At 44.4% G+C, this 25,360-nt stretch overlaps 1 protein-coding gene across 1 annotated transcript in view; it reads right to left on the reverse strand.

The window, feature by feature from the left end:
- The window catches only part of LOC137527274 (serine/arginine repetitive matrix protein 5-like), a gene marked incomplete at its 5' end in the record, with an annotated part of 93,894 nt that overhangs the window by 37,188 nt on the left and 31,346 nt on the right, over positions 1-25,360 (reverse strand). Inside the window, 4 exons of the mRNA XM_068247780.1 lie at positions 5,982-6,101; positions 6,892-7,113; positions 8,027-8,137; positions 22,673-22,885. Of these exons, the coding sequence (XP_068103881.1) occupies positions 5,982-6,101; positions 6,892-7,113; positions 8,027-8,137; positions 22,673-22,885 (666 nt within the window). The remainder of the gene's footprint in view (positions 1-5,981; positions 6,102-6,891; positions 7,114-8,026; positions 8,138-22,672; positions 22,886-25,360) is intronic.

Genomic DNA, 25,360 nt, shown 5'->3' on the forward strand with positions numbered 1-25,360 from the left:
TCATTCAGAATATCAGGTCATATCCCACAAGAATACCTGTCAGCCACCGTAGTGGTTCTACCAAAAGCGGGCAAAGACCTCTCCAATCCGGCTAGCTTCAGACCTATTTCATTGCTGAATTCCGATACAAAATTGTATGCTAAAATCCACGCTCATAGATTGTTAAACCTTTTGCCTTTACTTGTAAAGAACGACCAGGTTGGCTTCACCAAGAACAGATTAACATCAGATGGTACAAGGAGGATGGTCTCGTTGCTTCACTCTTTGGAGGCCGGTCGGACGCCTTCTCTGTTCCTAACCTTGGATGCGGAGAAGGCGTTCGACCGGGTCCACTGGTCCTTTTTGGATCTCACCTTAAAAAAATTTGGTTTCTCTGGAAACATATTAAGGGGTATAATGGCACTGTATTCATGCCCATCTGCAAAAATAAATGCATCAGGGTTTTATTCTGAGATCTTTCATATTTCGAATGGGACCCGGCAGGGGTGTCCATTGTCACCGTTAATTTTTACATTGATCATGGAGACCCTTGCCGAGTCCATTCGGAATGACCAAGATATACACGGAGTTGACATTGGGGGGAAATCTTACAAAATTGGGCTCTTCGCCGATGACGTGATTCTGACCCTGACCAATCCCATGTCTTCCCTTACTAACACGGTGCAGGCTTTGCAAGCATTCTCTAGAGTTTCATATTACAAGGTAAATCATTCCAAATCGGTGATGTTAGATCTTAATTTATCCCAAGATTTGAAAAATAAGATTTCTGATAAATTTCCTTTCCCATGGGCTCTAAAATCTGTCCAATATTTGGGTATCCACCTGACCAATTCGGTTGATGGCCTCTATGATGCTAACTACACTCCACTATTAGCCTCTGTGAAGAAAGATCTAGAAGGACTAGCTAAAGTGGAAATATCCTGGGCTGGTAGACTAAATTCGTTTAAGATGTTAGTTTTACCTAAAATTTTGTATGTCTTCAGATCAATCAATATTCCCTTGAAGAAAATCTTTTTCTCAAAATTAAACAGTCTTATCTCAAAGTTTATCTGGGCAGGAAGAAAGCCAAGAATCAAAATGGGAGTTTTATATACTCCCAAAAATAGGGGAGGGCTAGGACTTCCCAATATGGAGATATATTATCATTCTTGTATCCTAGATATGTCCAAACAATGGTGGTTAAACACCCATGAGAAATCCTGGGTAGAAATTGAACAATCACACTACCCGATAACCTTAAAAGATGCCCTTTTAGGTGCCCTTGTAGATGCAAAACTTCCCACCCCCACACTTATAACATGTAAGGCCGCTCTAAAATCTTGGCAGTATTATAAAAAATATTCAAATCTGAACTCTACCCATAACTCCCAAATTCGCCTGGAGTTAAAAACAATAGCCAACCTTATTGGGAATATTGGTTTTTCTGAATGGTCCAGAGTAGGTATCAGGTACCTAAACGAGATCTATGAAAATAATAAAATATGGGAATTCGAGAAAATCAAAAGTACATTCAATTTAGATGTATCCCAACTTTTCACATATTTAAGACTCAAACATTGGATTGGAGCAACTAATTTAACTATTCCATCACTGCCAAAACATATTCATGCCTTCTTAAACAGTACTATCCCCTTGAGAGGGGGTATCTCAATGTGGTACAGACTATTCACAGTAGACATGCACCAATTATTAGCTAAATACTCTAAAGTTTGGTCCCACGATCTCCACTTTAATATTGGAGTAAAACAGTTCATTAGATCCACACAATTAGCCTCTAAACTCTCCCAATGTCTCTCGCACTGGGAAACGCTCCAAAAAATCTTCCTTAAGTGGTATTATACCCCCAGAAAATTGGCAGCGTGCTACCCTTTACAATCACACCTATGCTGGAGAGAATGTGGACAAGAGGGCACCTTATTTCATATTCTATGGGAATGCCCAAAGCTGGATAGGTTTTGGTTAGAAATTCAAAGAAAAATAGCTTCCTTTATCCAGCGCCCATTCTTGCTACACCCATCCTTGGCTCTCCTTAATATAGAAATAGAAGAGATAGAACCCAAATACAGACTGGGAGTTTTTCACATGTTAGCTGCAGCCAGACACCTTCTCATTGGGAACTGGAAGTCCTCGGACATCCCTTCACTAACTCAAATCTTACATCTAACACAACATAACCTGACATTGGAATCCAAATTAAGAGACTTAAAAGGTGGTCTTGGTCCCGAACCAGAAACAAACATCGGATAAAACCGCCACAACCAAACTCTATAGGGGCTCCTGATGGCAGGGACAGAACAGGGATAGATCAGGTATAAATTAAAATCCAAAGATAATTCTAAAACTTAAAATACACCCAAATAGGAGATACAACCTAAGACGCTCAGGCTATAAGGAACAGATCCACAGCTCTCAGGCATTCCCCAAAGGGCCTGGTCATACATAGAGAACATGGGTAGGGAGGCAGGTAGCGAGCATACAGTAGGGATGTTATGTTTTTATTAGTTGTGTTTTGTTATTCTGTTTAAGTTTTGTTTGCACAAACAGCTACAAGAAGAATTTTATAGCTTATATTTTCTCAAAAAGTTATCGGTTACTCTGGAAGTCTTACATATATAAATTCCTTGGCACAACTGGCTGAGGAACTTTACTCACCGGAGGATTGCTGTCTAGACTCTAACGTGTGTTGGCAAGGCCAGAAGCATCTGTTTAAGAGTATGTAATTCTCCATGTTATCAGGCTTAAGTAATCTGTGACTATATTCTAAATTGTATTATATATTTGCTTATATCTGCAAAGTGTGTATGTTAAAAATACTTCAATAAAAATCTTTGAATTAAAAAAAAAAAAAAAAAATTATGTCCCTATCACAATGTATGGCGACAATATTTTATTTAAAAATAAAAGAGCATTTCTTCCGTTTTGCATCCATCACTATTTACAAGCTTATAAAAAAAAAATATAGAAATATTTCATCTTTACATAGATATTTAAAAAGTTTAGACCCTTAGGTAAATATTTATGTGTTTTTTTTTTATTATTATTATTAAACATTTTATGTGAGTATTTTTGGGAGGGTGGGATGTAAATCAACAACAACAACAACAAATAACATTTGTAGAGCGCTTTTCTCCCATAGGACTCAAAGCACATAAGCATGGCTCCGACCATCGTGGTACAGAGGAAGAATTTTATAAGTCCGGAAATGCCAGGCTAAACAGGTGGCTCTTCAGTCTGGATTTGAATAGCTCCAGGGATGGTGCTGTCTTTACTGGGTGTGGCAGGGAGTTCCAAAGAGTAGGGGCAGCATGACAGAAGGCTCTATCTCCAGATTTTTTGAGGTGCACTCTGGGAGTGACCAAGTTTATAGAACTTGCTGATCTGAGGTTGTGAGAGGTGTGGTGCAGCTTCAGCAAGTCCTTCATGTATCCAGGGCCCAGATTGTGCAGGGATTTGAATGTCAGCAGTCCAATCTTGAAGAGTATTCTCCATTCTACTGGTAGCCAGTGCAGTGAGCTAAGGATCGGTGTAATGTGACAGTGGCGAGGCTGGTGTGTTAGTAATCTGGCAGCAGCATTCTGCACTAATTGCAGGCGACGCAGGTCCTTTTTGGGGAGGCCAGCATAAAGGGCATTGCAGTAGTCCAGCCGTGATGTGATGAAGGCGTGAACTAGGGTTGGAAGATCCTCTGGGGGAATCAGATGTTTAATCTTTGCAATGTTCTTCAGATGAAAGTAGGAAGATTTAACTACAGATGAAATTTGGTTTCTGAAACTTAAATCCCCATCGATTAGTACGCCAAGGCTGCGCACAAGGTTGGAGCTGTTTATGTCTGAATTCCCAATCCTGATTGGTGTTGCTTTAGGATAGAGCTGTTTTGATGGCGAGCACTGGCTTTGGACAAAGAGGACCTCAGTTTTGTCAGCATTCAGTTTCAACCAGTTATCATTCATCCATGCCTGAAGCTCAGCTAAGCAAGAGTTTATTTTTGGAGTAGGGTCTGTTCCACCAGGTTTAAAGGACAGGTATAGCTGTGTGTCATCGGCGTAGCAGTGGTACGTCAGGCCATGTCGTTGGATAAGTGTACCGAGTGGCAACATGTAGATTGCAAACAGCAGAGGGGATAGGATTGATCCTTGTGGCACTCCGAATTGTAGAGGTGCAGGTTTGGACATTATAGGTCCTAGGGATACTCTCTGTGTTCTGTCAGTCAGGAATGATCTGAACCACTGGAGGACTGATCCACTGATGCCACAGTACTCCTGCAGTCTGTTAAGCAGGAGTCCATGGTCAACTGTATCAAAAGCCGCTGAGAGATCCAACAGGATTAGGATGGAACATTCCCCTCTGTCCCTTGCCATGAGCAAATCGTTGCAGACTTGGATGAGGGCTGTTTCACAGCTGTGGTGTTTCTTAAAGCCAAATTGTAGAGGGTCCAAGATGTTGTTTACTGACAGCCTGGTTTCAAGTAGCAGATAGACAGCCTTTTCAATAACTTTACCTAAGAAGGGAAGGTTGGAGACAGGTCTGTAGCTGCTCATTGCATCTGGATCCATGGAAGGTTTTTTAAGAAGGGGCTTGATGATTCCTTCTTTTAAAGAGGTAGGAAACCTCCCTGCCGAAATAGTATTTGATTTGGGTAAATATGTGTGTATTTACATTTTTTTTTACTTTTAGATGTAGTTTTACTTTTTGGCCACAAGATGGAAACCTTGAGTTTGTTTACATGACGTCACTCTAAGCGTAACATGTACGCTTAGAGAGACATAGGAGTCAGAAAAAGCGAAGCTTCCGAGAGAAGCTGTCGCTTTTTCTGCGGGGGAGAGGAATCAGTGATCGGGCATCATGGCCGAATTCATTGATTCCTGGGCTAATGAATCCGCGATCGGCCGCGGGAGGGCGCGGGAGCGCACATGTCCTCCTTGATGTAGAACTACGTCAAGAACGACAAAGTGGTTAAAAGCACATCTTTCCATTTCTGTTTGGCCCAAATCCAAGCTCCATACACTTACCTCTAAATTTACAGGCGAAGCTAAATTCTTAGCACCACATTGCCCATTTCCACCGAAGAGTAATTAGATATAAACTCTCCAAGCTAGTGGTAACAGGCCACAAACCTGAGCTTGGCAGAACCAGCTGGGAATGAAACTGGGCGAGGAGGTGCCATACTCCACTATAAAGTGTGGTTGCTGAAAATAGTTCAGCATAAAAAAATCTTACAAAATGGCAAGACTGAGCACAACAGCAAGACACATGGGGCCATATGCAGTTCACCTTTTCTCCTAGGTGATATTTTCAAAACTTGTAAATAAAATGCCTTTTACACCACCAACAGGCAAACAAATACTCAAAATAAATTTGGCATTACCTTTTTACCTACTTGTTGGTACTTTTTCCATTGCAAAGTGCTAAAAAGTTAATTCAAATTGAAGATGAGAAAACTCATGAGAAAAAGTGAATCGTATATGGCCACTTGTCATCAAAGGACTTTTAACCCAACAGCGAGCAAGAAAGTATTCAAAATAATTTTGATAGTACTTTTTTCACCAACTTTTGGGTATTTTTTCAGTGGTAAAATGCTTACAAATTATTTTAAAGAGATGAAAGTGTTTACCTAGGAGATAACTCAGGAAAAAAAAGGGAATTGCATATTGGGCCGGCCCTTGTCATAAAATGTTTATTAAACCACCAGCAAGCAAGAAAATATTCAAAATTATTTTAATAGTACTTTTTTTTGCCAATTTTGGGGTACTTTTTCAATAGTTAAATGCTAATAAGTTAATTTGAAGAGAAGATGACAATTATCTCCAAGGAGATAACTCAGTAGAAAAATTGAATTGCATATGGCCCATAATAATCTAACTGCATCAGCCAGGTCTCTCACAGGCAGAAACTTCAAGGAAGACGGGTGTTATTATTATTATTATAAAATGGCTTGCATAGCATAGGTATGGAGGTTATATGGATTTTTGACACTACCTCACCTTTGTAGATCCCTTTGGCCTTCCTCTTCCTCTGTGCGGGGTGACGACTCTATTCTGGGGCGCCTCATCCCAGTCATCCTCTCTTTTTGGACTGAGTAATGAAGATGTCATGTGACACACCTGCGAGGAAGGAACACACTGCTGGGTCATATCGCACACTTTATTACCGAGATGCTAAGAATTGTGGCTTGCATAAAAATTAAACTTAGCTGATAAGCAGCTTGGGACCAGCCCAGTCACATACGATTCCTGATGATTTATTAGGACTACCAGCATCCTAACAGAGGTGGGACAAGGTCCTCCAGCACTCAAGGCGGAGACACCAAAGTGCGCCCCTCCATCCCTCCACCCCAGCCGTCACACACTGATTGCTATTAGACTAAGAGGAGCCCCAGGGCCCCCCACACCTTACTCTCTAGTTATTTGGCTTGCATTCACTGCCATGTATCCCCTTTCCTTATTTCTCTCTGCTTCAAACACAATAGGGGAATGATAGCTGAGTGAGTTGTGGGCCCCCTCCTACACTACGCCCTGAGGCTGGAGCCTTTCTCGCCTCTGCCTCGGCCCTGCGCCCCCTCCTACACTGCGCCCTGAGACTGGAGCCTCTCTCGCCTCTGCCTCTGTCCGGCCCGGCATTGTAATACCGAGTAGTAATTGGAGATGAACTCCCTAAGCTAGAGGTAGTAGGCCACCTCCTGCAGAAATGAATTAAAATGAAAAATAATAATAATACAAAAAAATGAAGCCCAAGGCAAGGTACTAGCCTTTGCTTCCTCCTATAGTCTTTTTGGTAAGTTGAGGTGGGAGCCTGGTCAGAGAAAATGGCAGCTAAGCCCGTTGATGCCAACTAGGCTCCCAAGCAGTTGCCTAGGTCGCCTTGTGGATGATCCCATCACTCCTCATGTCTCACCGATGCAGAGTAGGTCTGATTCTTGCTCCCTTCGGTCCGTTCTCTCTTTCTGGGCACAGGCGCTGAGCCATTTGTGTATTTTTCAGAGGTGTCCTCTTCAGCCGATTTACTTGGCCAATGTTCATAGAGGTACTCTTTTTTCTGCGGTGGGGTGGGAAGTTTGGATGAACTGAACTGCTTCTCTACTTGGTCTTGGTCTCTTGGTCTGGAGAATTCGAACGCCTGTTTTTAAAAAAAAAAAAAAAAAAAGGGTACAGTGATAAACTTTATGTAGCGATACCCAAAACAAAGTTTATAAACGGCGGCCCATAGAATCAAGAAACAAAAAACATATACAATTAGTAAAAAGCCATATGTTTTTAAACATGTGCCTTCAAAGGCTTTCCTGAACACATGCAATGCATCAGCAGCTCTCTGGCCAAGAATGATAGAGTCAAGAAAAAGCTGTTTGTCAATTCTACAATCCCACCTTAGGAACAGGAAAATTACAGGATCATAGGATACTAAATAATAATAAGGGAACCTATTTATAAACCAGCAACAGAATGTTGCTTCACACCTCACCCTACATTACAGTGAAACACGGTCATGATACTCCCCCTGTGGCTGCCAGCTACCCATTACCTGCACTGGGTCATTGTTATTATTTATTGTATTTCTGAAGCTCCAACATATTACGCAGCACTAGCCAATAGATAAATGGATTAATATACAAGGTAGGACATAGAAGGAACTCACAACAAAACAAGATCATGCAAATGTCTTTGATAAAAGCAGTTTCTTAGTTCAAAATCAAGTTTGTTCTAGTTCACAAGAAGGGTGTCAGACAGCGATATTGCATAATCAAGCTGGAAACACTGGGGAAGGAGGGGGGGGGGGAGGTGTTAGATGAGCATGAAAAGGTGGATCTTGAGGCCTCGTTTGAAGGTATTGAAGGTGAAGACAAGTCTGATGGCTGGTGGGAGAGAGTTCCAAAGAGTGAGGGCAGCCCCAGTGGAGTCTTGCAATCATGCATGGGAGTGAGATATGCGCGGTGCGAACAGGCGCTTGCATGTATTGCTGACAACAAGCTATCCTGCAGCCTTTTAGGGTTGTAGAGTGTTCTCCACAAAGCGATGATTTCACCATACTTTACCTCAAACGGGTCATTCCCAGAGCAACCAAACAGTTTTCTACATTTGAACTTTTTCGGCGTTGACCTCTTCCGCTTGGCGCTTGCGCCTGATTTGGCCGTGTTCATAGTGACCTAAAGGAGGAACAGAACGCAATTATGCAAAGTGGTCTTACATAACAGAAAACTGAACTGAGAGCGACACATACATTTTTACGCGTTAGTGGTGCAACGCGTAAAAAGTTACGCGTTGCACCACTAACGCGTAAAATGTATGTGTTAATGTTCATGCACCAGCGGGAATGCGTGCAAATGTACGTGTGGCGGCCCGCCAACCCCGAGGTCGGCAAAAACAAAACTAGCTGGCAGCGGGGGGACCGGAGCAGCAGTGAGTGACTGCGAGGGCACAGGATGGCTGCATGTGGCTGGTAGAAGCCCCAGGTAAGTGAAACTTTTTTTTTTCCTGACAATTCCTTTAAAGTGGCCCAAAATTGAAAATACAAGATTTCAGAAATAAAATCTCTTTTCTAAATTATAATAATAAATAGCAGCCCTTTTCAGCTGCATGATGACAAATATAAAATATTTTACATTTATTTCATATTGCTGGGACAGAATCCAGCAGACTGGTGGAGTAGGTGGTGTCCGGCAAAGGAGGAATTGCTACTGGCTGCCACCTGTATAACCCTAGTTATGAAAAGAGAAGGGTGAAAAGCATGCACTGAAATGCTCATAGGCTTGGAGGAGTGTTTATTTATCTTTGCACGTGTCAGAGCGGTGCAACTAAATATTTTGCATTAAAAAAATGTTTGGTTTGGGTCCGCTTTAAGCATCTCAACTGCGTTGCAGCCCTATTTATTGGTATAGATTTTATGCAGCACTAGCGATGTCCCCACGGCACAGTATGCAAACTATGAGAGTGATTAATGAATTTGCTGCAATGTTTTCCCAATAACTGGCTGGACTGACACCCTGTCTGTGGGCACAGCTACAGAATGGGAGATCTGAAAGGAAGAGAGTGGAGATTAGGGCATCCGCTCCTTCTCTTCTTCAGGTACCACTAGGAGGAAAAGGTTTGCTTAAAGCGGAATATAACCCTGCATTTCAACTTTGCTCTAAAACATTATTTACAGTATATTATATGCAACCAGCATTTTTTTTTACTAGACCAGCATTGGAAGGGTTACACAGGGCTTTAAAGTTCCTTTAGAATTCTGCAGAAGCATCCGAAGCTGAAATAGATCCATTTTGTTTACATAATGTATCTAAGGCCTTGTTTCCATCTGTCCGCTTCTATCCGCTTTTTTTCAGTACATCAATGTTACAGATTGATACATGTTGCCAAAAAGCGGACAGAAGCGGACAGAAGCGCATAGATGGAAACGAGGCCTAAGTGTTGAATGTGACTCATCTCTCTCACTGAGAAGGAGCTTGGACGACAGCCAAAGAGTGTGTAACTGTTTATCAATAGATACATGTAACTAAATAGAATGTATCTATCTGAACTTCTGCATATCTCTCCAGGACCTTTAAACCTCTGTGTTTAACCCTTCCAATGCTGGTCTAGTAAAAAAAAAATGCTTTTTGCATATAATATGCTGTAAATAATATTTTAGAGCAAAGTTGAAATGCAGGGTTATATTTCGCTTTAATCTTTGTGAAATTTAATAACAAATGAAGAATTATCATTAAACAAAAAAAAACAACAACAAAAAACAGGCACTGTGATTTCAAAAAAATGTTACAGAATGCTTGTTAAGAGGAGGGGCTACAACTCTTGCCTACCTGATCACATGACAGCACGGCGCTGTTGCTCTTTAACCCAGGCCCCTCACATTATCCTTGTAACATCAGTATTGCAGCTTACTCAGCACAGGAAACTATAGTTCTGCTGTAAATCATAATTTAAATGAAACCTAAATCAAATGAAAAAAAAAAGTTTACTTCTTCCAGCCCCCCGGCAGATGTCCTGTCCCCACACCTTCCTCAAACGATCCTCTGGTCCCTGCGGCTTAGGTTCGGTTTCCACCAACTGGCCAGTCACTCCCAAGTACTGCACCTGCACATTATGCTCCCAGCGATGAGAGGATGTGCAAGGCCAGGACCACGCAGGCGCAGGGGCCATCGACTGGACATTCGGTGGAAATCGAAACTAAGCCGCGGCGGGGTACCAGAGGATCGTTCGAGGACGGCGTAGGCACAGGGCCGCTACAGGGCGCTGGTAGAAGCCCCAGGTAAGTGAAACTTTTTTTTTTCCGTTTGATTTAGGTAAAATGGATCCAAACTATTGCACAAGACAAAAGGAAAAACACAGAGAAATGCACCCTGTATGTATTTAGAGAATTTAGCCTGTCAAATCCCCCCCCCCCCACCATTCCTCATCTGTGTCTCCCCTGTGTCACCTGACTGCCACGGCAGAGAGGCTAATTTGAAAGCGCAGGATGTTAACAATAGGTCTGCCTCCATGAAAACAGGAAGTATACACAGTGCAGATTTATTGCAGGGTTTGTATCAACTGTAAAAAAGATATGTTTTTCTTTATAGGTTATTATGCTGTTGCATATCTAAGTTCAGGTCCGCTTTAATTCAGTTTGTCATTGAAAATTTTGGCAATCAGTTCATAAAAACATTATTATGAGGGAGCAACTAGGGGACAAACCAACACATTCATCAGTACAGTTTGCTTTTAGAGTTTACCTTGCTACAAATGGGAGTATTTACTAAACGTTAGTGTGGAAATCTTACCTTACATGCAATACATTACGCTTTACTCGTTGCGCGTAGGACTTTACACACGTTATTCTGCTTACCACAGTTTGCTATATACAGTGATGTGAAAAACTATTTGCCCCCTTTCTGATTTCTTATTCTTTCGCATGTTTGTCACACTTAAATGTTTCTGCTCATCAAAAACCGTTAACTATTAGTCAAAGATAACATGATTGAACACAAAATGCAGTTTTAAATGATGGTTTTTATTATTTAGTGAGAAAAAAAAACTCAAAACCTACAGGGCCCTGTGTGAAAAAGTGATTGCCTCCCTTGTTAAAAAATAACTTAACTGTGGTTTATCACACCTGAGTTCAATTTCTGTAGTCACCCCCAGGCCTGATTACTGCCACACCTGTTTCAATCAAGAAATCACTTAAATAGGAGCTATCTGACACAGAAGTAGACCAAAAGCACTTCAAAAGCTAGACATCATGCCAAGATCCAAAGAAATTCAGGAACAAATGAGAACAAAAGTAATTGAGATCTATCAGTCTGGTAAAGGTTATAAAGCCATTTCTAAAGCATTGGGACTCCAGCGAACCACAGTGAGAGCCATTATCCACAAATGGCAAAAACATGGAACAGTGATGAACCTTCCCAGGAGTGGCCGGCCGACCAAAATTACCCCAAGAGCGCAGAGAAAACTCATCCGTGAGGCCACAAAAGACCCCAGGACAACATCTAAAGAACTGCAGGCCTCACTTGCCTCAATTAAGGTCAGTGTGCACGACTCCACCATAAGAAAGAGACTGGGCAAAAACGACCTGCATGGCAGATATCCAAGGCGCATACCACTTTTAAGCAAAAAGAACAGAAGGACGCAATAGCAGCATAGGGGGCGATAGCTGGGAACGCGAAGAATCACTCGCGTTCCCATGCCTGTCGGGCCCTGACGGCGAAACCGGAAGTGGCCGCCGGCGGGGACGGGAGGATCAGAGAGACACGGCGAGGGCACCGATCAGCTGCAGGGGGCTGAGGGAAGCCCCAGGTGAGTAAAACTCATTTTTTTGTATGACTATAGGTTAAATTTAAGGCTCGTCTCAATTTTGCTAAAAAAAAATCTCAATGATTGCCAAGACTTTGGGGAAAATACCTTGTGGACCGACAAGACAAAAGTTGAACTTTTTGGAAGGTGCGTGTCCTGTTACATCTGGTGTAGAAGTAACACAGCATTTCAGCAAAAGAACATCATGCCAACAGTAAAATATGGTGGTGGTAGTGTGATGGTCTGGGGTTATTTTGCTGCTTCAGGACCTGAAAGGCTTGCTGTGATAGATGGAACCATGAATTCTACTGTCTACCAAAAAATCCTGAAGGAGAATGTCCGGCCATCTGTTCAACAACTCAAGCTGAAGCGATCTTGGGTGCTGCAGCAGGACAATGACCCAAAACACACCAGCAAATCCACCTCTGAATGGCTGAAGAAAAACAAAATGAAGACTTTGGAGTGGCCTAGTCAAAGTCCTGACCTGAATCCTATTGAGATGTTGTGGCGTGACCTTAAAAAGGTGGTTCATGCTAGAAAGCCCTCAAATAAAGCTGAATTACAACAATTCTGCAAAGAAGAGTGGGACAAAATTCCTCCAGAGCGCTGTAAAAGACTTGTTGCAAGTTATCCCAAACCAGGGCTGTGGAGTCAGTCCAAAAATCCACCGACTCCAACTCCTCAGTTTAGGATTCCACCGACTCCGACTACTCTAATTTGCATATTACAAGTTGATTAACAGTATATAACGTGAAATTCGTCTCTTAACTGCCAACGCTTAGGAATTTTACAAGACAACTGAAGTGAGAAGGATATGTAGACTACTATATTTATTCCCTTTAGGCTAAAACTAGTCCTTGGTAAGAGTACTTGTAAAAGGTACAGACCGGAACAAAGAACATCTATCAGGCCCTAGGCAATGTAAGTGTGGGTACATGTAAGAATGATGTGCAGGTACTCTGCAGGGGAATTAGGAGATTCTTCCTATATTACACATTCTTCATGCATAATCTGAACAAGGTTTACGGGTGATAGACAACACCTCTGTGTTCAATGTGCACAACATTATCAGTGGATTCCCTGCAGCTCTGTGGGGAGAGCATATGTAGAGTATAGTACTACTGTGTAACAAAGTAAACCTGAGACAGATGAAATTAAAGTTTTATACATACCTGGGGCTTCCTCCAGCCCCCTTCAGGCTAATCAGTCCCTCGCTGTCCTCCTCCGCCACCTGGATGTTCTGCTATGAGTCCAGGTACTTGAGCAAGTCTGGTGTAGTGCGCATGCACACACTCCGCCGCCGGGAGCATACTACACCTGTGCAGCACTATTGCACAGGTGCAGAATGTTCCTGGCTGTGGGAGCGGCATGCGGCCGGACAGCGCTGACTGGCTGAATTACCTGGACTCATTGCAGAAGATCCAGGTGGCAGAGGAGGACAGCGAGGGACCGAATGGCCTAAAGGGGGCTGGAGGAAGCCCCTGGTATGTATAAAGCTTTTCTTTTAATTCGCCTCAGGTACCCTTTAATTCATAGTCACCAAACCAAATTTTAACAACATATCAATTTATTTGATTTCATGAGCAAAGAGAGTGCGTATATTTTCATAAACCAGCATCAGTGCAGAATTATTTCCATCTCATTGACCATCTCTATTAGTGACACAGCTACACATCAGGCTTTATTCTTACAGCATAGATGTTATTTAGTATATATAAGAGATTCCTGTGTACACATCATATACAGTATACAGTCACAATCAGATGTGTATATCTGACTTTAAAAATACGGGGACTGCTTTATTGAAGCAGCACAAGTAACTAATTTTGATTGGTTTATTTCATTTTTGTGGACTGAACACAGCTATTACTGTATATATACTGTATATATACATTATTTTTAATGACTATTATCTGAGAAATAGAACATTTTATCATATTTTCTATTTTAATTACAGTTACATTAGGAGTCAGAGTCGGTGCATTTTTTCCCGACTCCAGGCACCCAAAATTGCTCCGACTCCGACTCCACAGCCCTGTCGCAAACGCTTGATTGCAGTTATTGCTGCTAAGGGTGGCCCAACCAGTTATTAGGTTCAGGGGGCAATTTTTTTTTCACACAGGGCCATGTAGGTTTTGAGTTATTTTTCTCACTAAATAATAAAAACCATCATTTAAAACTGCATTTTGTTATTAATTATGTTATCTTTGACTAATAGTTAACGGTTTTTGATGAGCAGAAACATTTAAGTGTTACAAACATGCAAAAGAATAAGAAATCAGGAAGGGGGCAAATAGTTTTTCACATCACTGTATACCCCATAATGTGGTGAATTTCCTGTTCTGTGTATAGTCCTGACATCACCCACAACATGACAGCTCCATTTGCAGGCATTAATAATAATAATAATTTAATAAAAAAGACAGGAAAAATCTGCTAGGTGGAAGGAAACATACTGTGGTCAACATGCCAAGGTGCAGAGGATCTCACATTTATTTGATGTACGCCTGAAAGCAAACCTGAAGTGAAAATAAACGTATGAGATAATGCATTGTATGTGTTGTACAGCTAAGAAAAAGAACATTAGCAGTAAATATTGTTTTCCAGTACAGTACAGAAAGAGTTAAAAAAAACTTCAGGTGTTATCTCTGCAAAAGAGCTTCTCTGAGCTATTTTATCCAACTTGGGTTGAATACAGTCCTGTTTTCTGAAGCACTTAAAGAGACTCTGAAGCGAGAATAAATCTCGCTTCAGAGCTCAAAGTTAGCAGGGGCATGTGTGCCCCTGCTAAACCGCCGCTATCCCGCGGCTTAACAGGGGTCCCTTCACCCCCAAACCCACCCCCGCAAAACTTGGTCGTAAACTTGGTCGTGAATTTTTTCTTCCTGGAGGCAGGGCTAACGGCTGCAGCCCTGCCTCCAGTCGCGTCTATCAGACGCGCATCGCCGCCTCTCCCCCGCCCCTCTCAGTGAAGGAAGACTGAGAGGGGCGGGGGAGAGGCGGAGGTACGCGTCTGATAGACGCGCGGGAGGCAGGGCTGCGGCGGTTAGCCCTGCCCCAATGCGGAAGTGCTCCCCGGCTGCACGGAGGGGATTTGGGGGTTATGGGACCCCCGTTAAGCCGCGGGATAGCGGCGGTTTAGCAGGGGCACACGTGCCCCTGCTATCTATGAGGTCTGAAGCGAGATTTATTCTCGCTTCAGACTCTCTTTAAACTGAACTAAGAAACAGTTAGGCCTCTTTCACATTATACGCGCTTCCGTGCAGATATGGAAGTGCTTATGATGTGCTGAAATGCAGGAACGGCAGAAGGGCATAGACTGCCCCTCTACCGTTCACATCTACTGCGCTGCGCAGCAGTACGATGCGCTAGGAAGCGCTTGCGTACTGCTGCCTGCATTTTGCCTGGAAGCACAGAGCTGATCCCATCACTGTCAATGGATGGGATCAGCAGCGCAGCGGGCAGCAGCGCATATGGCGTGCGATCGGATGCACTACGTTCCGATCGCACAGCCATCTGCGTTGGCTAGATGTGAACAAGCTCTTAGAGACAAGTTGAGATAAAGTTTTAATGCAGGAAAGTTCAAAGGGTCATTATTTCTGCTTTGATTTACAGCTTAAAAGACAGAGCGTGGTTTTAAAACTGCAACTGCAAAAGTATGGTGCAATGTTATTTAAAAAAAAAAAAAGTTATATAAGGCCTCTTGCACATTACATGTGAATACGATTTTTTATACGTTCCGATTTTTGATTTCGATTAAAAAACGTACCAGCATGCAGTACTTTTTTTAATCGGAATAAGAAATCAGATCGTATAAATAAATCGAGTCTCATATTTTTACTGTCAGTTAGGCCTCTTGCACAGTACATGCGATGCTGATATTTTTTTAAGATCCGATTTTTAATTCCAATTAAAAAACATAGCAGCATGCAGTACTTTTTTTTTAATCGTAATAAAAAAAAATCGGATCATATATAAAAAAATAATTGGCATCGCACGTAGTGTGCAAGAGGCCTAACAGTAAAAATAGAAGACTATTTTCTTTGCTACTAATGTTCTCTTAATGATCCGTACTACACATACAATTCATTCTATCATAATTTTCTCTTTGCTTCAGGTTTTCTTTTTCACTTTGTGTTGAGAAGACTGGTAATGTACTGTACATACTAGACTAGCTCCCTCCTATCTTTACAAAGAGTGAGACAAAATCACTACCACTTTCTGTAGTCAGATATGTCTGATCTGCATTTCCAAACTGCAGAAAACTTTTTATACTGAGGCTGGAGTTCTACTTAAACTCTTTTCCGTGCAGGAGCCCCCCTAGTGAGAAGTTATGATGGGTGGAGGCACTGGCTGCAGACAGAGATCAGCCCTCCAACCCCTCCCTGTGGCTGCTCAGCACCTGCACTCACCACCAGCACCCAGTGCAGCTGTCAGGCAGAGAGATCCCCAGGGTGCAATGTGACGACTCTGCAGAGCTCCAGGCGATGCACAAAGCTGCTGCTGCTGCTGCTGCCCTCCTCCTCCTCCTGTGCTGCTCAGGTCCGTCACTTCCTCTCCCCTCCTGTGCTTCTTCTGTACAGAAGGATGGAGGGGGAGGAGAGGGGAGGGAGGTGAAGGAGGCTTCTGCTGCTGCTTACAGCAAGCAAGGCTGCAGCTACTGCCATCCAGCTCTGTTTGTAGGCAAACCTCACACCATTGTATTATTGTTTTTATTTACATAGTTCCCTCATCTGTTATGCAAATGCATTACTTATCCTCATATCTTAGCAGCTTTATAATGCATATTCATTTATATGAATATTCTATTCATTATATAGTAGCTTATACGTTCATTATACATTAGATATTTTTCTACCAATATTGTATTTTTTACAAGTAAAATGTACTGAATTTTTTAAACTAAATTTTTTTTAACCACTTCACCACTGAGGGGGTTTACCCCCTGACCACCAGAGCAATTTTCACCTTTCAGCGCTCCTTCCATTCATTCGTCTATAACTTTATCATTACTTATCACAATTAAACGATCTATATCTTGTTTTTTCCACCACTAATTAGGCTTTCTTTAGGTGGGACATTAAGCCAAGAATTATTTTATTCTAAATGTGTTTTAATGGGAAAATAGGAAAAATGTGGGAAAAAAATTAATTATTTTTCAGTTTTCGGCCATTATAGTTTTTAAATAATGCATGCTACTGTAATTAAAACCCATGAAATGTATTTGCCCTTTTGTCCCGGTTATAAAACCATTTAAATTATGTCTCTATCACAATGTTTGGCGCCAATATTTTATTTGGAAATAAAGGTGCTTTTTTTCAGTTTTGCGTCCATCCCTAATTACAAGTCCATAGTTTATAAAGTAACAGTGTTGTACCCTCCTGACATAAATATTTAAAAAGTTCAGTCCCTAAGGTAACTATTTATGTATTTTTTTTATTGTACATTTTTTAATTTTTTTTTAATTACAAAAAAAAAAAAAAAATTGGGAGTGTGGGAGGTAATGAGCTAATTTTTTGTGTAAAAGTAATTTATTTGTATGTGAAAAATGTGTAGGGTGTAGTTTTACTATTTGGCCACAAGATGGCCACAGTAACTTTTTGTTTTAATGCGACCTCCAAGCGTCCTTCCGGAAGCTTGGAGGAAGTAGTAGGAGGCTGTGAGTGTTTGTTTTTTCTCACAATGATCGCGCTGCCCATCGGAGAGCAGCGGATCATTGTGGGGCTTAGATCAACGAACGGGAATGGATTTTCCCGTTCATTGATCTCCGGGCGAGCGGGCGGCGGCGTGTTTACGAGCGGGAGCGCGGACAGCGGTGGGAACGCGGAAAGTACGGATTTCTCCGTCCCTGGGGGTTAAAGGATGGAAAAAGGGACGGAGAAATTCGTACGGGCGGGGGTAAAGTGGTTAAATAAAGTACAGATAGCACAGCAATCCACACGTTTACGGCACACACCTGGCAAAGCGGTAAAACATGCAAACAATATTCTATATATATATGAGGTATACGCAGATAGGTAGGGTATCTGAGAACCTATGCCTTTTGGCTAAGATCAAATGTAGTATCTGTTCTTGAGGTTTTTGGGGGGACCTGGAGGGATGGCACTGTGGCAGGGTGTCCCTTCTTGTCGTAACTCCCCAGAGGCTGATTGAATGGATCTATACCATGGTCGAAGCTGGAAGGCTGAGGGCTTTGCTTAGGCGTACTGCCCCTGGAAGTGGCGCTCCAGGTGCACCTATAAAAAACCTGGGATGTGGCAGATCCCAGGCGGAAGTAGGGTGCTTTGGTCTGTACTGCCCATATGCATAGCCGACTAACGCAGCTCCCCGGCCTTTTGGCTAGGGAGAGTGCAGAATTTTTATCACTCCGGCCGCAAGGTCGGGGCCAGCTTGCTGGCACCGGGGACTTGTCCCCTGGGGAGTTCGGTTCCCACCCGGCTCCCTCTCGGGGGAGCCACGGACCATGTGGATGGCCACATGGCCCAGGCCCTGTGGGTAACCACAGGGCACGTCGGAGTCCTCCAATCCTTCGGGTGTCGGAGGACTCCACAAGGGTCCTTCAACCCCTCGGGTGTTGGAGGATGCCAAGTACCCCCTGCGCCGATGGCAAAGGGGGATAAGTTCCCTTCGGGGAACACCGGAAGGGCCCTGCTGTATTGTGGGGCCCGTGGCTACTCATGCACGTTTTGTGGGGGTGCTTTAGGGCACTCACGCTTTTTCTGTGCATGAGACTAATAGCCTTGCTTACCCAGGACTCTTGTTGCATGCAACAGGAGCCAAGAAAGCTTAAAAAAAATCTGAGAACCTATGTCATAGTAAAAAAAAAATATATATAAAAAAAATCTAAAGTATCGTCTGTGTTTTTTTTCAATAGCTCCCTTTGTTGGAGGGCCAGTCCCTCTTTGGGAACCAAATCCCTCTGTCCCTCTCTTTTTTTCTTATTTGTCCCTCTACGTCAGTGGTTCTCAAACTAAGGCCTACGGGCCGAATGCGGCCCCATGAGGCTTTTTCACTGGCCCCCAAATACAATGCAGAGCTGTTGAGCGCCGCAACGGGATTGTGGCAGCTCCACTTAACATAGCACTCAAAAGCCCACTCCTAGGTCCTCCTACACTATGTCTTTGTGCATATGCCATGCTATGGATATTCTATTGTATGTACTTACTGTATGTATTACTGTACCATCACCAACCCTGTATGTGACAATAATAATTCTGGGTACAACCCCTGATGTACTTGGTGAAATAAATGATTCTGATAACTTATAGATGTGGCCCACTACATCTTTAAATATTGGCGCCCCGCATATAGAATAGCAGTCTTGGCCCCACCCATCCACATACTGTAGAAGCCAGCGAGTAGTCATTTGCTGGCTTCCAATCAGGTTCATCAGGTGACACTGCTTTCCAACTGGATGGCAGGTTGTCACCTGGGTATGATTGAGGGCTCGTTTCCACCATAGCGAATCCGCATGCGGCGACGAGATGCGGATTCGCTTGTTACACTGAAGTGGCCGGGGCTGTTTCCACATGTGCGGCGTGCGGGAGCGATTTGACGGCGGGCCAAATCTGCACGACGGGACCCACCGAATTCGCCTGCGTCGGGAATCCGTGCGAATCGCCGCTAATGTATTTAATAGTAAAAACGCATGCGTTTGTTACATGCGTTTTTACCCGCGATTTCGCACCTTTTTCAATGTTATTTTGCCCTGGCAGTGTCATGGTTAATTTCGCATGGCACCCTGCCATGCAAAATCGCAGGTAAAAATGCATGCGGAAACGCATCCGCATGCGTTTTTACAAGCGTCGGAATGACGGTGAAATCGCGTCGCAACAGTGGAAACGAGCCCTGACTGTCTGGTGCACAAAGACGTTCTTCGGGCGCCGCATGGTTGAATGGCTGCTGCTGGGATTTCTCCTCCGGGCATGATTGGGGGAATCAATACCTAGATTCAATGTACTGTTTTTCAACATTTTACGTGTGTTCCGCCCCCCCAAGCAGTCTGAAGTATGTTGACCTTGGCCCTTGACCAAAAAGTTTGGGGGCCCCTGCTCTACTTAACTGTATACTACTATGTAAATGTATACTTAAGAATGTGTTCAACTGACACTTAAAGAGAGTCTGAAGCGAAGAAAAATTGCTACATTTACCTTTTGATTCGCTTCAGAACTCTCATCAGCCGCAAACTGCCACATCCCCGCTGAAAAACGAGGGCTGCAGACCCCCCAAATCCTCAGGGGGAATCTGGCCGGCGCTTCCTGGAAGAGGTAGAGCTCTCTGCTGTAGCTCTGCCTCTTCTGATGTCAATCGCGGCGGATCGCCGCCTCTCCCCGTCCCTCTCGCTCTTCCTTCACAGAGAGGGGCAGGGAGAGGCGGCGATCCGCTCTGCGATTGACGGCAAAAGAGGCAGAGCTACAGCTCATAGCTCTGCCTCTCAGGGCAGCACAATCCACGACTATGTTGGTCGTGGATGTTTGCCCGGGGATTTGGGGGGTCTGCAGCACTCGTTTTTCAGCGGGGATGCGGCGGTTTACCGCTGATGAGAATTGTGAAGCTAATTAAAAGGAAAACATAGCAAAAAATGTTTTCGCTTCAGAGTCTCTTTAACTTTATTTCCATCAATTAAAATGATATTTTTCAATAGTAAAAGAAAGAAAAACTAATGAGGATTAAAAAAAAAAATCTTTTGATTTTTAATTCTTTGCGATATGCATGATGAGGGGTGTGGTGGGGCGTGGTTAGAGGTATGGCAGGGGTGTGTCCATCTTCCTTATCTCAAAAAGTTGGGTGGTATGGTTTCTCCAATGATGAAACATATACTCTTGAAATCACCAGAGATACCCAAAGGGCAAAAAAATTAAAGAAAGCAAGGCAAGCAGAACATTAAGGGCCTGAGCCCACTAACGCAGTTGTGCGCAGTTGTGTCCACTTTTCAGCAACACATCAATTTTACAGATGCTGAACAGCGGACACAACTGCGTTGTCTCAGGCCCTAAGAAAACAGAAAAGTAGTGCTGGTCAACTCTAGACCCCCCTTCCCCAACCCAAATCTGTGCATATAATACCCTAAAATCATTCAGCTCTTCACTCAACAATAGGAAAAAAATCAGGACTCTGGGCTCGTGCACACCGGAGTGGTTCTGGAGCATTTTTTTTTAAACGCTTGCAGGGGGAAAACCGCTTGGCTAATGAAAGAGAATGGGATGGTGCACACCAGAGCGGTTCATTTTTCCACAAACGCAAACTCAGGGGCTGCAGCATTTTTTAGATTTCGGAGGCTCTAAAAGATAAGCAACAGCACAATAACCTTTAAAGCTAATGTAACCCCGTATTTTTTTAAAAAAAAGGCAGATACCTAAGGAGAGGGAAGGCTCTGGGTCCTAATGAGCCATCCCTCTCCTCTCCCGGTGCCCTCGGTGCTGCACTGGCTCCTCCGTTCGCATGCCACGCCGAGGGGACTTTGGAAGTCTTCGGGAGCAGAGTCCTCCCGAAGACAGGCGGCGCACAAGCGCGTGCGCAGTGTAGAGCGGCCCGTCTTCGGGAGCACTTGGGCTCCCGAAGCATTTCCGAAGCCTCGGAAGACACTGTTTTGTATAGAAAACTATTCCAGGCAAGGCCAAATTTACCATAGGGCACTGTAGGCACGTGCCTACAGGCGTCTGATAATGGAAAGGCAGCTCACTTCCCTCCCCCAGTGCCTTACTCCATCCTTACCCTGGCAGAGTCCTGATGAGAGTGTAAATGAGAGGTTACTCACCCTGCTCTCTGCATTCCTCGAATAGGATCTCCCTTGAGTTAGAGGCACCTCTAGCTACTTAATACTGACTGAGGATAGCTCTGGCTGCCTAATACTAAAGGGTACCTGTAGCTACCTACAAGGGAAGTAAGGGAGAAGTGACAGCTGGGACAGACAGCACAGCTGCGGTACGGTTTGGAGATTTGTGGAGGGTGAAGTCTAAGGTGCCAGGAAATCTGTGCCTATACGCTCCTGTGAAGTAAATCCAGGGCCTGATTCTAGGCCCAATCCAATTCACTTTTTCTCCTAGGAGGTATTTTCACACCTCATCATTAAAAAATGCATTCACTGGAGAACCCCTTTTCCACATTTCGACTGTTCAGTTCCCCTTGTCCTCTCACTTCCTCCGGTCCTGCAGCTAAAATGCAGTGTTCCGCTCCTCCTCACCCTGACACTGCTCACCTGCCCTGCTGCCCGCACTGTCCCTCGTACATTCAACTTAACTGCCATCCTGTCCCCCAACCACATTGCAGCCCCAAATAGTATTAGGCACCCAGAAGTGCGTCTCAGTATTAGGTAGGCAGATGTACCCCTCATGCAGAGTGGTGAGTGGCTTCTGCAGAGCTATAGTTTTTTTTTTTTTTGCTTTGGTGATTCTTGTAAGGGCCAAGAATATCTAGGTGAGAAGTAGGGAGAGACCGGGAGCCCAATGGTGCAGTATCGTCAGGTATAGGGAGGATAAACTCTTATAAATCTATACTCACAAAGGTGGGTTGCGGTTCCTGCAACCACCTAATAGGCCTGCAGGGAATTAACCGTCCCTGCTCGGTACTCCAGGTTCTGCTGGATACTAGATGGTCACTCTCCTGTAGTCCCGCTCAGTACTCCAGGTCCAGCTGATACTGGATGGTTGCTCTCCTGTAGTCCCGCTCGGTACTCCAGGTTCTGCTGGATACTAGATGGTCACTCTCCTGTAGTCCCGCTCAGTACTCCAGGTCCAGCTGATACTGGATGGTTGCTCTCCTGTAGTCCTGCTCAGTACTCCAGGTCCTGCTGGATACTAGATGGTCACTCTCCTGTAGTCCCGCTCAGTACTCCAGGTCCAGCTGATACTGGATGGTTGCTCTCCTGTAGTCCCGCTCGGTACTCCAGGTTCTGCTGGATACTAGATGGTCACTCTCCTGTAATCCCGCTCAGTACTCCAGGTCCAGCTGATACTGGATGGTTGCTCTCCTGTAGTCCCGCTCAGTACTCCAGGTCCAGCTGATACTGGATGGTTGCTCTCCTGTAGTCCCGCTCGGTACTCCAGGTTCTGCTGGATACTAGATGGTCGCTCTCCTGTCATCCCGCTCAGTACTCCAGGTCCTGCTGATACTGGATGGTCGCTCTCCTGTAGGAGTTAGGGTTAACATGCTCTGTATATATATTAGCTGGGTCTGCCAAGGCAGCATAAATTATTGAACTGACACCGCTGAGAGATCAAATTACACTTATGATTACTTGCAGGTGAGGACGAATTAGACAGGCTCTTCTCTCTATATACATACAGGGTGCATTTACAGTTAAAGGTTAAGCATTAGTAGAGGGAGTGTTAAGGGTTAGGCCCCATTCAGACTATGTGCGTTCCTAGCTGTTTTTACAGAACGCATACAGGCAGACCTTGCACATAGAAACGGCTACTAATGTTTTCTAATAGCCTCATTCACATGTATGCGTATGAGACGCATACGTTTCTCATCCGCATTGCTGCACGCAGTTCTGTGCGTCACGCACAGAAACGGGCGCAATGAAAGTCTATAGATGCGTATCAAAAACACGTACTAGTGCGTTTTAGCATACGTTTCCCATAATTCTTTTCTGTTTCCTGTGTGACGTGTGTGTGCGCAAAACGCAATAGAAACCGCATTTGAACGCAAGAAAAACCCATACATTTTTCAACTTGCGTTTCTTTGAATTTCTATGCATTCTGTAAACGCTGACAGTATGAACAGGGCCTTAGGCATTGGCAGAGGGATGGTTCTGTGTAAGAGTAGGTGTAGGTTAGGTCATAGTAAAATATCAGTTAAGATTGTTGCAATAACCAGCACCCTTTTTTTTCAGCACTTTTATGACAGAAGGGTAGCCACAACCCCCGACTGTTACCAGGATAACCACTGAGTATTGGTGGAGAGATCATCCTAGCCCTACTCACCCAGGCTGTCCTTTGAATGTCGCTCTAACCAGTACACCCATCTCTGTGAGTTATGAGATGTAAGCTGGACTAGGTAGGATGTGCCCTCAAAATATTTAAAAGATGGCCAGATGCCACTTACCTGCTAACGTGTTTCGTGGGTATTCTTCCCACTTCCTCAGGTCTCCTATGTGTCAGTATTAAAGTGGACCTGAACTCTTGCACAAGACAGGAGGAAAACAGAGAGAAATGCACTCTGAATGTATTTAGAGAATTTAGCCTGTGTAATTCCCCCTCATCTGTGATAAAGCTCAAGTTATAATTTGATCTCTCAGCTGGGTCATTTTAGGAATATCTCTGCCACGGTAGAGAGCTAATTTATAAACACAGGATGTTAACAATGTTGTCTTTCATGCAAGCAGGAAGTAGACACGCTGCATATTTATTGTTTTAGATGGACGCTCTTAAAGGGGAACTGAAGTAAGCGGTATATGGAGGCTGCCATATTTATTTCCTTTTAATCAATACCAGTTGCCTGGCAGCCCTGCTGGTCTATTTCTCTGCAGTAGTAACTGAATAACACCAGAAACAAGCATGCAGCTAGTCTTGTCAGATCTGACTCAAGTCTGAAACACCCGATCTGCTGCATGCTTGTTCAGGGGCTATGGCTAATAGTATTAGAGGCAGAGGATCAGCAGGGCTGCCAGGCAAGTGGTATTGCTTAAAAGGAAATAAACATGGCAGCCTCCATATACCTCTCTCTTCAGTTCCCCTTTAACCTCCTCAGCGGTATGGACGAATATATCCGTCCATCACCGCCGGAGGTCGCCGCTCAGGCCCTGCTGGGCCGATTTTCACCAAATAAAGAGCAGCACACGCAGCCGGCACTTAGCCAGCCGCGTGTGCTGCCTGATCGCCGCTGCTCTGCGGCGATCCGCCGCGAGCAGCGGCGAAAGAGGGTCCCCCCAGCCTCACCGAGCCCTGCGCAGCCGGAACAAAAGTTCCGGCCAGCGCTAAGGGCTGGATCGGAGGCGGCTGACGTCCCTCCGCTCGTCGCTATGGCGACGAAGTAAGCAAAACACGGAACGCCGCTCATTGCGGCCTTCCGTGTTACTTTTGGCCGCCGGAGGCGATCAGAACGCCTCCGGAGCGTCCTCTAGTGGGCTTTCATGCAGCCAACTTTCAGTTGGCTGCATGAAACAGGTTTTTTTTTATTTAAAAAAAACCCTCCCGCAGCCGCCCTGGCGATCTTAATAGAACGCCAGGGAGGTTAAAGGAAACCTCAATCAAAATGTGCTGCCCCATGATATACTTACCCAGGGCTTCCTCCAGCCCCTTGCAGCTGACATGTCCCACGCAGCATCTCCGCTTGCAGCTGACATGTCCCACTGACAGCTCTGCTCCCAGCCGCCGACCCTGGGTCTTTGTCGGTGCAGAGGCCGACCTCGAGGTCGTCCTCTACTGCACCAGGGTGAGCGCTGCTGTCAATCAAGTCCACGTTGTCTGCAGTGTACTGCGCCTGCGCAGCACACTGCAGACACCGTGGACTTGTTTGACAGCAACGCTCACGCTGGTGCAGTAGAGGAGGTTGGACTCTGTACCGGCAGGGACCCCGGGCCGGCAGCTGAGAGCGGAGATGCTGCAAGGGACACATCAGCTGCCAGGGCCTGGAGGAAGCCCCGGGTAAGTATATCA

Source organism: Hyperolius riggenbachi, chromosome 8, assembly GCF_040937935.1.
Source record: "Hyperolius riggenbachi isolate aHypRig1 chromosome 8, aHypRig1.pri, whole genome shotgun sequence".
Lineage (NCBI taxonomy): Eukaryota > Metazoa > Chordata > Amphibia > Anura > Hyperoliidae > Hyperolius > Hyperolius riggenbachi.